General features: G+C 36.5%; 1 protein-coding gene across 1 annotated transcript; it reads right to left on the bottom strand.

Moving 5' to 3' along the window:
• Nucleotides 1-6,510: 6,510 nt before the first annotated feature.
• LOC101172801 (ephrin-B2a) lies at nt 6,511-14,188 on the bottom strand. Its single transcript, XM_004067145.4, has 5 exons — nt 13,843-14,188; nt 12,980-13,263; nt 12,000-12,092; nt 8,116-8,223; nt 6,511-7,381 (listed from the first exon to the last, which is right to left on the bottom strand). Exons 1-5 carry the CDS (start codon nt 13,986-13,988, stop codon nt 6,984-6,986), a joined length of 1,029 nt encoding a protein of 342 aa, XP_004067193.2. The 5' UTR covers nt 13,989-14,188; the 3' UTR covers nt 6,511-6,983.
• Nucleotides 14,189-15,163: the final 975 nt, after the last annotated feature.

The following is a 15,163-nucleotide window of genomic DNA, read 5'->3' as shown; positions in this document are numbered from 1 at the left end:
AATGCGCAACTTTTTAACAAACTTTTACGCCAACAGACACAAACGAACCGCTGAACAAAGTCCGCGCTGTTCGGGAGCCGAATTCTGCCACTGGAACGTGGTTTTGAGAAGACTCCGGGGTTAGGAAAGTGGCGCGAAGGAGGGCAGTTGGTAACCATGTGGGTGAATGAAGGGCGGCTCCCACTGAACGTAAATATCTAGCTACAACCCCCATACATAAACTACAGCACTTCCGACCCACATCCAACCAGCCTCCACCTCCTCCGCGGAGGGCGCGGGGGGGATCCAGATCCCATCTTTGAAAATTACTTTCAAAGAAAACAAACTCTACTAGCCATTTAAGTTTTACAAGAGAATCTATAGAATTTCTATTTTTTTATCGATGTACTTGCGAAGAACATCCAACATTTAAAAAAAAAATCTTTTTATTCATGCTATCTTCTAGTAAAAACATATTTGACTTGATTCTGCTTACGAAATAAATAGAAAAAAAATCAGTTTGTCGGGTTTTAAAGGTTTTTTCAAACCAAAAAATCTATATTTCCTTTTAGTATTATTATTATATAAAATCAAACAATTTTTAAAATAGAAATTTCATAAATTATAAAAAAAAAATCTGCAGAATAAATTACCAGTGTAATTTAAATGTCTATTTAGTTTATCATATCATTGTTTTTTCTAGTGTATAAGAGACAATTTTGCATCAGATCTGTGTTACATTTCCTTAGTTTCAAGCATATTTTTAGAAAAGTATCGTGTCCAAAATGTAATTTTTTATCATTTTTTTTCTAGGAAAAAAATCTGATCAGTTTCAATTCATTTTCTCAGTTCTGGATGTGGTTTTTGTACTATTTTTTTCCAATTTTATCAATCAGAAATTTCAAACATTTAGTTTGCACAGTTCAAAAAAAAGAGAGAGATTTGCAGAAATCAAAAATAATTCAGCTTTTTTTGCCCCGTCTAGCTTTTAATGTAAATGTAAACAACCTTCGTTGGAATTTAGGAGATTTAACAAGAAGTTGTTAAAAAACTGTTAAGCAATAAAATATTAACAGATCTCAGACTTTCAGATCTTCTTATACCTCAAGAAATGTGTTAAATCTGTAAGGTAATTCTCAAATATCAATATGAATTCAAATTGATGATTTAAAAAATCATCATACAATGGACCATATATATAGGTTCTCTGACATTTAAATTAGCTACTTTAAATGTTTCAATTATTTTATGTTTCAATGTTTCCATAATATTTTTTACCATATTTTAAAGTTTGTTTTATTTAATTTCTTTATATGTTTTTTTTAAACATTACATTTTCTTTGATTACTTTTTATTTACCTAAATTAAAAAAAAACGGAAATCTATTTGTTGAACTGATGCAGTTTGAAAGTGGGCTTTAGTTTTTTAATTTATTTTTAATAAATTTCAGATGCAGCGAGTATTGGGCCTCTGAAGCTTGGGAACGATTGTATCATCTCACAGAAATTATGTTCACTCTGATTGTATTAAGAATATTTACAGCTGCACGAGGTGTTGAACAATCAAAAATATTTGCTTAAGTTTAGGTTTAATAATTTCATAATTAGTTTCCATCTTTCAGAGATCTACACTCTGAACGGTTTTGGCTTTAAAATGTAATCAATATTTGGTTGAAAGATTAAATCAAGCAATTACTTTTATTTGGGTTTTAGTTGCTTTAGATTTTTGCACCCAAAGCAGGGCTTTTCACTCTATTTTCTAACTAGAATGCCACAGGTAACGTTTCAGCTTTTTTTAAAATAATCCTTAAGAGAATCTATCAGTGTCTTTTTCTTAAAAAATTGTTACAGCATTACATGAATAAAAAATGTAGTGATTTCATTTCATTTTAAAAGGGAAGACAATACAGTTTAATAAAACAATATGGATTGTTTTCAGCAAAATGTTTTCTTACTTTTACTTTGACTCATTTATTGGAGCTTGAAAAAAGTTCCAGATAAACTCCCTGATTCAAATGCGCAGTAAACCACCTCAGCTCCAAAATTACCTTAATTTAGCATAAATCTGAAAACAAAAACATGAGTGATTTCTTTCTTTTTTTCCTAGCTAGAAATAGATGTTGAGGGGTTAAAAAGACCTGCAGATGGTGACCCATTCTACGTGTACCAGAATTTATTGTTCTAGTCATTGCATATTTAAGCTTCTCAGGACTGGAGGTGTTGCCTGCAAGATGATAAGGAGTTTTCCTGGAAAAATAACATTTTTTTGGGTTCGATACAGTATAAGAGCTGGCCAGCAGAGGGAACTAGCAATCTAAATACTGTACTATTAATGCAATTCTTAACAGGAAGCACTCTTGTATAGAACTTTGTGTTGCTCAGAATTGCCTTATTTCCACAGAGGCTTTATTGAACAAAAAGTTGAAGGGGAGTTTAACTTTCCATCAACTTTCCATCAACTATAGATCACCCGATGGTCCTCAGTAAGATAGCGGTTTCTGTTTTTAAATAGTTTTTTTTGTGTTTTATCTCAGCTTTAAGGCTAACCAATAACTGGACAACTCCTCACCCTGACACCAGAATGGCTGTTCCTCTCCACTTCTCTGAGCACACTGTGGGAGTGGAAGCGCTCAGTCATGACCCCCAACCCCCCACACAAAGCCTGTAGTTCCTCTGCATATGGAAGTGAGGTGGGGGGTGGGTGGACGCAGGGTGGTTGTAGACTTTACTTTGTCCCGTGGGGTCAGATGAAAGCTCCTTCGGCCTCCGGCTTTCTAAACAAGTGATGGAAAATCTGCATTAGACAGGGCAGGTATCAGATATAATGACATTTGAGGAAGTTGTTTTTGACAGCTTCTTGATTTAACTCAAAGAAACATGCAGCAACATATAGAGGTGTGAAGCTATTGTGATAGTTCTTTAGTTTAGAGCAAAGATTTCTCTGATGCATTGAAAAATCAAAGCGTTTCTGCAGCCGCTGCTTCAGAGCACCTAAACCTGTCCTTGATGTCCATAACACCCTCTTTTGACACAATGCTACTTCGGCCTCGTCTTTTCTAAAATGGCCCACCGCATGCAAGCCCCTCCCATGACAGGGGCCACGAGCCCGGGGGTCTCTGTTTTGTTCTCCTATAGAAGCCAGGCCACCATTGTCTCAGTGTGACCTCGGGGTCAACTGAACTCACCTCTATAGGCCACGGCTCATTCAGATGTGAAGCCCCACATGGGACAAAAACATCTCACAAGGCCATCACTTCAAGGGGAGGGGGTGTGAAGACACAAGCACACAGCAAAAACAGGGGTTGTGTCCGAATTCTCTCTTCTTTACGTAGGGCATTCATCAGTTTGTCAAGGTCTCTGAATCTACAATTCAAAAATTTCCCAAAAGTCTCTGTAAAAATCTGGTGTGCGTCAATGCTCACGAAATTGGCAAATAGACCACAATGCATTGCATTTTAATGGTTTGTCATTCAACAAAAGGAAAATAATTTTTTTCTTTATAGATCCTCCGACTTTTCATCAATAGAAAACTGTAGATTCGTAAACATTTTTTTATTAAATTTTCATATTTACTACATTTTTACTTTAGGAAATGTGTGATGTATTTTTGGCTTTTTTAAAAATCCTGATTGTTGAGCTGATAAGTTCAATCTAATAAAGCTGATTTAAAGACTCACTCCAATGAAAATAGTTTTAGCTGTTTTTAATATGGTCTTGTAGCATTTTTTCCCACAATGGAGGAGATATAATAAAGAAAATTAAGCTTAAAATTGTATTTGTGAGTATTGTTTTATTCAAATCATTGTGAAACAAGAGCAGAGGAAAATAATTGTGATAGAAAGCTTGTAGGCACTACAGTCGGAAGGCCACAAGCTTTCTGCTCCACCCCGTTCTGATCCATCCACTTGCAGACAAATAGATTCATGTATTTTTTTTCATTTTTCTGGTGGTTTGAAAACAGCCATTATGCAGCTGGATAGCTTCAATATTGTTCACTATTTTTGTGGCACCTGTAATGTTAGCTTAGGTTTGTGAGGGACTGTAAACTAGTGGGAAAGAGTGTAAACAAAGGGATGATGGGAAATGAGGGAAGGCTCATTTTGCGCCACGGGTCTCACCACAGCTCAGAGGGAAATTTCTAATAAACTACTGTTGCTCTGCCCAAGCCATGTCCTACAATATGGCACTTTTTTTTTTATTTTGGCTAAAAACAACATGATTATAATTAAAAGACCACTGGGAACTTAGATCAAAATGTGATTGGAATGGGACTTTAAGAATAGTGAACTATTTATGAGTATGGTAGTTGACATTTGTGCACATCTGGAAGCCTCAGTTTTTTTATTACTGCATTTCTGCTGGTCTGAAAATAAATAAAGAAAAAATAATGTGACAAAGGAAACCTGATATTCCACCCCAAAAAAAAAAAAAACAGAGTAAAAGCTGGTGGTATCTTTACTGTGTTTGCCATTTCTCTGCCAGTAGCAACAGTGTCCCTTGTGGAGAGGAAGCTCACAGAAGTTGACAGGTTGAAAATGTGCCGCATGATGTGGCTGAAAGAGCATGAAACGTGTTCACCCATGGGTGCTTCACACGGTGCCACAGGAGAAACCGAGAGACAATTAAACCCTGAGTGTTATTTATTTAATTTTTTTGTAGGGACAGGATTAGTTTTGCTTGCTTTTTGTACGTTTATTAGCAGTGTACCAATTTGTTTTACCAACAATTCAAGTCGTATTATAATTTGTGGTTGCTGATCCAATTCATACTGTAGTCGATGTTGGTTCATCGATCCAACTCACTGACCTAAAATTGATTCAGGACATCTTTAACCAAAAACTCCACCAGTGTGACTCAGAGATAAATACCTGGGTCCTGAACAGTGCAGGTAAAGTTTTCCACATTTCTTGTGTTTCTTACAAGATACTTAAGTGTAAATTAACTATGTGTACAAAGAAACAATAAAACAGGAATTAATGTCAAATTCATTCACATTTTAGTTTCCTAAAGTTCAGCCCATTGTTGTTTTTCCACATCCAAATAATCCAAAAGGAACATCCTTAGAATATTCTACCACACTGTATGGTCACATGTCTTTGCTAAAGTCAAAGTGTTTCCACACCTTGGACTGGAATGATGGATTGATAATTTTTTTCTTTCATTTTTAAAACCATTTTTTAATGGTTTAGGTCGATTAGATTAGATTATAAACTCGCGCCTCAGGCAGATCAATCTGGCTGGATCACAGGAATACATATTAATTAAGTCAATTGATCGATATACCCCTAACGTATATAGATAGTATAAGAACTTGGGTTGACTTTCTGCCATTTTAGATCTGCAAAGTTTTTCAACACTTCATGTTTAAGACTGTGGGAAAACATGTATTTTCTTTAAAGCTCTGAAGCATCATGTCTGTAATCAACAGAGATGGATAGTCATGGGTAAGATTTCTTCAACGTAATATTTACTTAAAAAGTTGTAGTCCTGAGAGTAGTTTTATTGTCCCATGAACTTTTGTTTTTTGTTTCAGTAGATTTATATTTAAAGTACGGTTACTCATTTACAACAGAAATTGTCTGTAAACTTAAATTTTTTAACATCTGCACAGTTTACTCTGAGGGACGCACCAATATATTGGCACCTCTGGATAGCTGCAAAAAAGGTTCTGTAAATATTATAATTGTTCAAGAAAAAGAAAAAAATCCCAGCAAAGGTTTCAGTAGATGTTATTAGCATCAACATGCTGTAAGAAATATAAGCACATCAAGAAATTAAAAATATCAAATGCTGCGCATCACTGTTTTCCACACTAGCAGTAATTGAGTAGTCTTTCTCCTTAACAATTGCTTTAAACTTCTATTGAAGGACTATTAATTTCAAAGTAAAGCTTTTCTTTCATGAGTACAATTCTCTGACACTGAACCACTGGTGATAACTGTATTATATTTCTGGAAATAACTCAGTAAACAATAGGCACACTTCGGGCGTTTTAAATAGTTTTTAACTCACTAAGCAGATGTTGAAAATCAGTCACAAGAAATAAGTTACTGATGAGCTCTAATATAAAACATCCACAAAACATAATTTACATCTGCTTTGGGGTTAAATTTGTGGCTTAACAGTTCTGGCTTAGCATATCTGGTAAAAACCACAAAGGTGCCTACAGCTGTTTCCTTTTTGATGAAAACTTTCATTTCTCTATTTTCTTTTTCCAGGTTGTCACTCAGTTTCCTTTTCTGTAGCATCTGGCCGATACAGAGTCGCCCTATTATTAATACACATCGCTTTTTTCTGTAGATTGAGCCGGTTTAGCTCGTGCTGGTTTGCAGCGCCTTCCGTCCGTGAAACCAGGGTTCGACTCCGGGCTGCTCCCTGTTCCCTTCTCTACTTCTGTGCCGGTCCCAAGCCCGGTTTGAGAAGGTTGCGTAAGGAAGGGCATCCGGCGTAAAACATTGCCAAGTTTACCATGCGACTCGTTCGCTGTGGCGACCCCTGATGGGAGAAGCCGAAAGAGGAAGAAGAAGCTTTTTTCTGTAGACTCAAGCTGCAGCAAGAAGAGGGACAGATTTTGGGCCCCTTGATAGATTCTTCTTTAATACAAACAATTGAAATGGCTTTTTTTATTTACTTGCAGTATTTTTTTTAGTGTGAACAGAATGCCAACATGGAAAATCTGTCATGCTTATCCCTCCTTTAACAATAAATTAAATAAAACACTCAATTGCCACATATGGTACCGTCAAAAATAAATAAATGCATTTTAAATAAATAACTGCTGCTCTCTGCAAGTCATGTGAGATTCAAACTGACTGTTCACATTTTCTCTTGAACTGTCTCTTCTTTTTTGGAATATGAAACTTCATGTGAAGCCCCTGAAGAGTGGTAAGCTGACAGGGAAACACTGCTTTCATGTCGGCGTCCTACAGTTAGCAGGTGTAGCCATGGAAGTCCACAGTTTCTTCCACATATTTAGTGAATGATTGCCACCAAACACATCCGACGTTAGACTTTGTAGTAGACGTTGGTGGGGCTGTGGGGCATTATCTCCTGGACTATGTACACAGGGGGCGCGTATTCACCGCTCACACGCTCATAGTGACGGCAGATCATGCTTTCAGAGGCCCGCAGAGGAAAGACGATGTCGCTTCGGTCTGAGCCAATGTTGTCACTGCTGATGCTGTCCCGCTTCGGCACAGCCAGAGTGTTGAGGGACAAGGAGGCCTGCTGCTGCTGCTGCCTGTCAGGAACACGGCGGTGCTGGTGGTACTTCCACATCACAACCAGCAGAACGGCGATAACCAGAAGAAGCGTGACACAGCCGGAGACGATCCAAATAAAGAGTCCTGCCCTGGAGCTGCTGATCCCACCAGGCTTTGTTTGCCCTGTGTCCAGGTCCAAATCTGTCACGATACACAAAGGAGGAAAAAGTAGGAACATGTGACAGGATCTCAACAGTTGGAGACATTTCACCCCTGTGTAAAAGGGCTGGCATGTGTTAACAGGAGAATAGAAACACTAACAAATAATGTGATAAATTTCCTTGGCATGTTATGACTGGAAGCTAGAGAGCCTACCACCTAACCCACTGATGTCTCAATTTAGATATAGCTTAAATGATGTTCTTATTTTATTTACAGATTAATAAAAAAATGTTCAGTTTAATAAAATTTATACTTTCCACATTGTGTTTAAAACTTAACAAGAAACCGTATAATGCAACGCTGAGATTTGCATTTAACCAAAGAAAGAATTTGCTTGAACATCGAGCCTAGGTTAGCAAAGTACTTCTTTAAAAACTTTTAAAACAAAAGTTAATTCTGTAGGATGTACTCTGGTTATAACTTTGTTAATCAAATAAATAAATGATCATTTTCAGGTTTGTATTTTTGCTGCTTTCAAGAGCAAATGTGGTGTTAAATGTTAAAACCACACGACAAAGATTTTTGCCTGTTCTTCAACAAAAGGCTGCATATTTTAAGAAAAAGAAGTAGATAAATTACAATATTTCTATAACTTCATCCACCTAATGATCTCTGAAGTGAATATTAAATATGATGCAGCATTAATTCAACTGATTATCAGTTTTGCATAATTGTCCAGACAATATTTTCATCTGTCCCTATGTGAGCTTTACTTCTTATGTTCTTTTCTTTCACGGAGGCATCCTTGGCCTTGGACTTGGGCGGTGTGGGTGGATATCTCGTTGGAGACTCCTGAAGCGTGGATGGTGGATCGGAAGAATCTGGAATCAAAAGCAAAACTTATGAATATTAGCCCCAGAACATTGCTTCACGGTGTAGGTGGAGGTCATGTCAGGTACCAGTTTAGTTAAAATGATTGAAACAACAAAAATCTTTGACTCATCTACTCATTTACTTCATACTGTTGGAGCTAAAGCAGAGGAACCCTCTTTTTCTTTGAAAAAATGTCAGCAGTCAGAACGAATATAAGGATTGTTAGTGAGTTTTCTGTTTTCAGATTTTGTTTTACATTTTTAAACAGATGTAGTCTTACATTAATACATATTTACTGCTTTTCTTATAATATCCCACTGTTGACATTACAGCAAATCAAGAGGCATTCAGAGCTTTACCATTCCTCCAAAATACACAGGTCAGATAACTAAGCAAAATGATGGTAAGCGGTTTGATCTATAATCAGTGTTTTGTATTAGAATAAGTATAAAGCTCATATTCTTATTTTATGTCTAGTTGCTATTCAGAGACAAAGTTCTTAAAGTATAATTGCAAGTAAATCTATTGCAGCAGGATCTTATTTGACACAGAATGTCTTTTATTTTGAAAGAAACTTAAATGTGCTGCTGTCAAAAGTAATAGAAATGCAACACTTACTGTATATGATTCAGTAATCGTAAATATTTATAAGCTGCAGTTTTATAAATGAATGGCCTAATGGCCACAGAAATAATAACAAAGTGTATTTTTCTAAACGTTGATAGGATTTTACGGATCTCGTTGGGCTTGGGGTCGCAAAGATATTGGACCATATGGCTCTTTTAGCGTTGAAGGTTGCAGACCCCTGACCTAAAACAGCAGTCAGATTACAAGTTCTTCCTCAACACTGAGATTTTTATTTATTTTGACTGAAAAAAAGAATTATCCATTTATAACACCTGACAGAAATAGTTCTAAGGCTTCTCTCAAGGGAAAATGATATTTCATGAAAAGTGTACCTCATCAGCTCTGCAGCTGATTAGTTTCCTGCATTAAGCTGCAAGATTTTGATCAAGTCTAACAAAATTACACCAAATTAGAGTATTCAGAGGCTGCTTTGATTCTGAGTGAAACTCTGACAGAGGAGGAAAATAGCCCATGATGGGAGTACACTGAGGTACTTCAATGTTACTCGACTTTTCATTTCATGGCTCTCCACAAGAACACATCAGGAAATTGTAAACTAGTTTGTTTTTTTTTCTTAATCCATATGTCTGATTTTTTTCTCCTTTTTCAAGGAAGAGTCATCAGGCTTTTGCTTTGATTCTTTTCCATCTTCAGATAACTTGCTTAAAACAGCCGTCTTATCAAGTTTTTTGAAAGAATATTTCACTGAAAAGTGAATAAATCAAGCATTATGGTTATGATCTTCAAGTAGAAAGATAACAACCTGTTTGTTTGTTTTTTTCATCTACATCGTGTTTAAAACTAATACAATTTTTTAAAACTGATTTCTTTCAGTCTTTTGTTATTTTTGGCAAATATTGTTAGACGTTTGTCTCAAATCAGGCTGCTTTGCAATAGATTTTGGTGCTGTCTGATCTATAAAGTCATTTACTGCAAAGAACTCCAAGCAAATTCAAATATCGTCAAATTTCACATTAATTATAAGTAATCCATTATGTATCGTAGTGAGTAGTAACCTCCCAATGCAGCTAATCTCTGAATACATGAGACACCTCGTGGTTAAGATACTAACACTAACTCTATTTGACCAAAATAGACTGTTAGCATTTCATACTCAACTTCTTTTTATATCAATACTCTCATTTATAGCTTTGCTTTTGGTCAATCTTTCTATGGGGTGGTCAGAGCCCTGAGGTGCAGGGAAATCTGATAAGACAACCTGTTTTATTTCTGTCGATATGAAAAATTTGGAGTCAGCTTTTTGATTTTCTAATGTTTTTTAGTTTTCCAATTATTTTCAGGACGCTATAAGAATTTCTATACAGTGGAAAAACAAATGTATCTACTGTTTCCATGTATCAGAAACAAACTGAGATGACAATGAGGGATATTTTACATTTAAAGCAACAAAAAACCCTTACTAAATTGTTTGACCTATTGTAAAATGCTTAAGCAGAGTTAGATGCTTGAAATGGAAATATATATGAAAAAAGACATAAAATACTTAAATATATTAAATATTATGAAATATAGTCGAACAAAGTCAAATAAAAGTAAAAACAACAAAACACAATTAGAAAAATTGCAAAAGGGACTTCAGTTGTACAAGAACATTTAAAACAGAATAATTGTATCAAACTACCGTAATTTAAATCTTCAATAAAATAATTTTGTATTTCATTATATTTGTTAAACTGTGGTTCAAAACTTTATAAAGCATTTTAAAACCGGATTTTACTGTTTTTGGGAGAACTTTTATACAAATCTGCAACGCTTCTGCTTTTAGTGCTTAGATTTAAAAAATGGTTTCTTTAACTGCTGTAAAATATGAAGTTCACATTCAAGTAAACAGCAGAACATTAAACGGTCACCAAGTACCACAATGTCCAGCAAAGTATAAACAAAAATCTATTTTATGACCTTTTCAATGCAGCAAATAAACAAAGCGGAAACGATCTCCTTTAATTGAATGTATTGATTTATGAGGCCATCACATTAATACAAATTTCCATTTGTTCTGGACTCAGATATCCAACAAGATCATTCAGTTCCAAAGTCTTTTATGCTTTTGGCACATCATTATTAATTTACCAATGACTTAAACATTTTTTCCCTGTACATATTTATTGTTTTCCAAAATAATTACCATTTAGTACCAAATTTTGATTTAAAAAAACAGCTAATATGCATAACAGCAGTAGCTTCCAAGCAACAGGCTGTCATGACGCAAAATAAATCTAGATTTTTATTAAAAATGTAAAAAAAACAGTCGAAATGAGCCAGAGTTATTAAAAAAATCTTTTACTGTTAGAAAGGTTTGTTTACATCAGGAAAATTTGTAAACACAGCAGGAAAACAGCTTCATATTTTCAGTTATGATCAGCACGAGAAGCACACGAAATGCTGATATTTCATCTCTTATGCTGAATAAATGAATAATTTATTGCAAAAAAAACTTATTAATTCTGGAGCTTTAAAAGGACGAAGAAAAACTTCATTTTAGGCCTGAGATAGGAAAAAAACATTATAAAAAAGCTGGATGCTGTTTAACAGCTGCTTAATTGCATACTAATAAAACTCTTGTATAAACAAGTATATGTTTTATATACAAGGCTGCCTGTCAAAATATGCATGCATGATAAAGTAAGAAATCCATGCTGTGGCTTTGTGGCTTGAAAATGTGATTTAACCTGAGTGCATTTAACGTGAATACGAGCGAGAATGCATTTTTTGCATTGCATTTTTTAACACACATGATTGGAGCACCAAATGATAAGAGTATTGGCTGTTCTGATGTTAAGACGAGGAGGGATGAATGAAAGGTATTGACTGCCATTTCAGATGATCGTATGCAGGATAATACGGATGGTTTTAAGCTGCTGGCAGTTTGAATAGGGGATTTGAAATAGAATAATTCATGATGGCAATCTCTCTTTGAGAGAATGACTGGATGACCAGATTATCTGACCACTTAATTCAAAGAGAGAAGATATTATTGCATTATCTGTCCAACATTTTAACCAAAAAAAAAAAAAGATCTTCTGCTGCAGTCTCTTTGGCAGAATTTGCTGCAAAGCTTTGCCAATGCATGTGTGTGTGTGTGTGTGTGTGTTCATCCTCCGGCTTTTCCCCTCAAGTAGAAACATACGGTACTCACTTTGGCCGACTCTTAACACCAGCTTCATTGATTTGTTCCCACACACCCCTCCGTTGGTATTATCCAGACCTCTCAGAAAGCCTGTAGATGTGGCTGAGAAACAGATTAAACAAACTGATTAGTTAAATGCTGTGTTCTTATGCTTTGTTGGATATAAAATTGCATAATTTATTGTGTACTAATGGTTTCTTTGCATGTGTTTTTTTTTCATCAGCTGGCCCAGGAGAAATAAAAATGCAGCACAAATTAAGGTTGCATGCAGCATGCAGGCAGGCACGCATGTAATGACCGAAACACGCTTTGCAGAACTTTAGCATTGCTTTCAGCTGATAGATCAGAAACTGTATATCCTCACTGTACAACTGAGCAGTGAACTACAAATTATTTTAGCCCTACATACAGTCTTGGAATAAAAACATCAAATAAATAAAACATTTTCTTTCTTTTCAGCAGCAACTCCCGCGGCAGACACTGAAGCTCACTTTGGAAAATTCACATAAATATACTCGAGAACGTGCTAAAAGAACTCAGATTCACCCCTGTCACTTACAAACGAGTTCACTTGTTAGCAGCATTTAGGTCAGATAACATTTCACAGGCTACAAGCCACATTGCAGTGAAAGCTCCCATCAAATCTGCCTGATGCTGTAAAAGCCTTGTGTGATTTGGGGCATGTAAGCCCTTGGAATCACACTGGCCTGCCAGAGCGAAGTGTTCTGTCATGGCAAGAAGGACGAGGCTACACGGTCAGATTTGTTCTCTATCTCATGCATCCCGATGCACTAAGATGCTGTTTTAACCGACAGCGGTCCAATAACGAGGGCACATTTTTGATTCTCACACAAACTGACACACTGAGAGCAAGCCAGGGGATGAGGGTTTACACGCTACAGAGAGCGAAAAAGAAACTTTTGCTCTGAAAGGTTAAAATGTCATTCCACCTTGAGCAAATTTGCTATTTTTTCTCAGCTTTCACTCACAGGTGATGTAATAATCCCTTCCCTTTAGGAACTCCAGTCCCCAGAGGTTGGGGCTGAATTCCTGAAACTTGAACGTGAATTTCACGTCCCGGTAAGGCTTGTCACAGTTCAGTAGCGGGGTGTCCATCTTTTCAATCGTGCAGCTCTCCATCTGACTTCGAGAGACCAGGTAGACTTTGTAGAACTCCTCCTTTCCCCCAGGAGAGCCATCTGCCCGGGGACACACAATGTCCATCTTATCCCCTATCTGAGGGAAGAGCACCAGTCCCTTTCCAGCTTTAAATCTGTGCACAAAAAAGAAAAACATTTATTTTAAAAACATTTCACACATTAGGAGGAATTTTACAGTTCTCTGCATGAGCTAATGAAGCCCACAGTGGCAGGTTTAAACATTAATATAGTGACAAATAAAAAAGGGAATCAAACATCAATGAACACAACATTTTTTTAAAAGGAAAATTCATTTCTTGGCAGCGTCTTGACAACCTTTTTTTCTGCTGCACAGCAGAATTGCTCAGCAACAAGTCTGAAAAAAAGATTTTTTGTTCCTTTTTTAGTAAATTGAAAATAGAGCAGCCAATTTGAAAGCCAAACTGAGATTTGTGTATTTAGGATAAGTGTCACCTTATGCTTTACATTTAATGATGATTATTTTTAGGCAAACAAAAAACAGCAAACCTGTTGTTTTCAAGTGACCTAAAGGTGAAAATCCACACATATGAAGCTCAGTAAAGACAATCAGGAGAACAGACATTTTTGGTGAATCAAAAGTTCACCTGTTGATTTCAGAAGGAAATACTTTGATGCCATGATGGACAGGACAGCAGGACAAAGTTCCAGCACCACAGACTTGTCAAACATACTTAGTGTTGGAGCTGCTCCACAGGATAGACTCCAGTGTGGCAGCACGGCAGGAGCACACGATGGCCAGCAGGATCACAGCAGCGCAGCCCTGCGCGCTTCTCCCCATCACAGGAAAAATCAAGAAAACCCCTCGTCTGAGTATCATAAATGAAAAGTGGCAGCAGTCTGTTTCCCCGCCATGTCTCCGGTGCTTCCAGGTGCGCGCAGAGGACGCATTTCCAAGTGAAAGCCCTCCAAATTGTCAGCCGTCCTCCAGCGGTTGGATGAAATCTTCCACATTGCGCGTAATTGGCTGGAGATTCGCTCGTGTGACGAAATGGAGCGCAGAGATGGAGTGGAGTGTTTCAGTCATCCGCTGAATGACCGATCCACCCATTTCCAGATCACGCGCGCGGGAGAGTGGGTGGCGCATCCATCCGGCCACTTCCTTTAACTTATAGTTCTCAACCAAGATTTGGAAAACCACATCAACCTTCATACAGGCTGATTGTTCCCCAATTATTTCTAAACAAGAGTTATAAATAGCAGGGAAAGGTATAAGACCAGAACGTGCTTCATTTTAATCCATTTAATCAGATCAGAGTTTTATTATATATAAATGCATTTATTTAATCTTGGGATTATTGCAATGTAAACAAATGACCGGAAAATTGATCTGATTAGTTGGCTAATGCAGTGATTTGTTCTTTTGTGCTTTTTGTAAATTCAGTTGACTCTGCTGGTTTTTAATGCCAGAGTTTGTGTCATATTTGTAATTTTAATTTGGTGTCCTCTTTCACTAAGGTTCTCCTGGTTAAAAGGGAGTTCTGGTCATTTTTATGATGCTTAAGATCTTGTCACTTGATGTGTAAATGCTATTGAAATGCATGAGCCTAAATGGGTCTTTTAACTTTGGACCAAAACATTTCCCTCAATAAATCCATTACAATAGAGGAGGTTTGTCAGAAATATATGTCAATACATTTATTTGCGTCCTGCTGGGAAAATCTGAGCAGCTAAGCATACTTTAGGGTTCACTAAAACTGTTTTTCATGTTTAATGTTTAGGTTCCTTGGTGTCATTACAGTTGTTTATTTCCGGTTAATCAAATTAACTAAACATAAAATCTTTTCAACAACATCATTTCTATTTAAAGACCCACTTTAATGACACTGGTGTTTTTGGTGTTTTTAACATGTTCTTCTAGCAGTATTTCTATACTCAAATTGTGAATCAGGAGCAGATGAAAAAAATGTCACTTGAAAAAGCTTGCAGTTGTTACACACACAAACTACAATGGGCAGGCTGCAAGCTTCCTGCGCTGCTCCATTCTGATGCAGA

This window comes from Oryzias latipes, chromosome 3, assembly GCF_002234675.1.
Source record: "Oryzias latipes chromosome 3, ASM223467v1".
Taxonomy (NCBI): domain Eukaryota; kingdom Metazoa; phylum Chordata; class Actinopteri; order Beloniformes; family Adrianichthyidae; genus Oryzias; species Oryzias latipes.
Note: the sequence above shows the minus strand (reverse complement) of the source record. Positions and strands in the feature narration are given on the sequence as shown.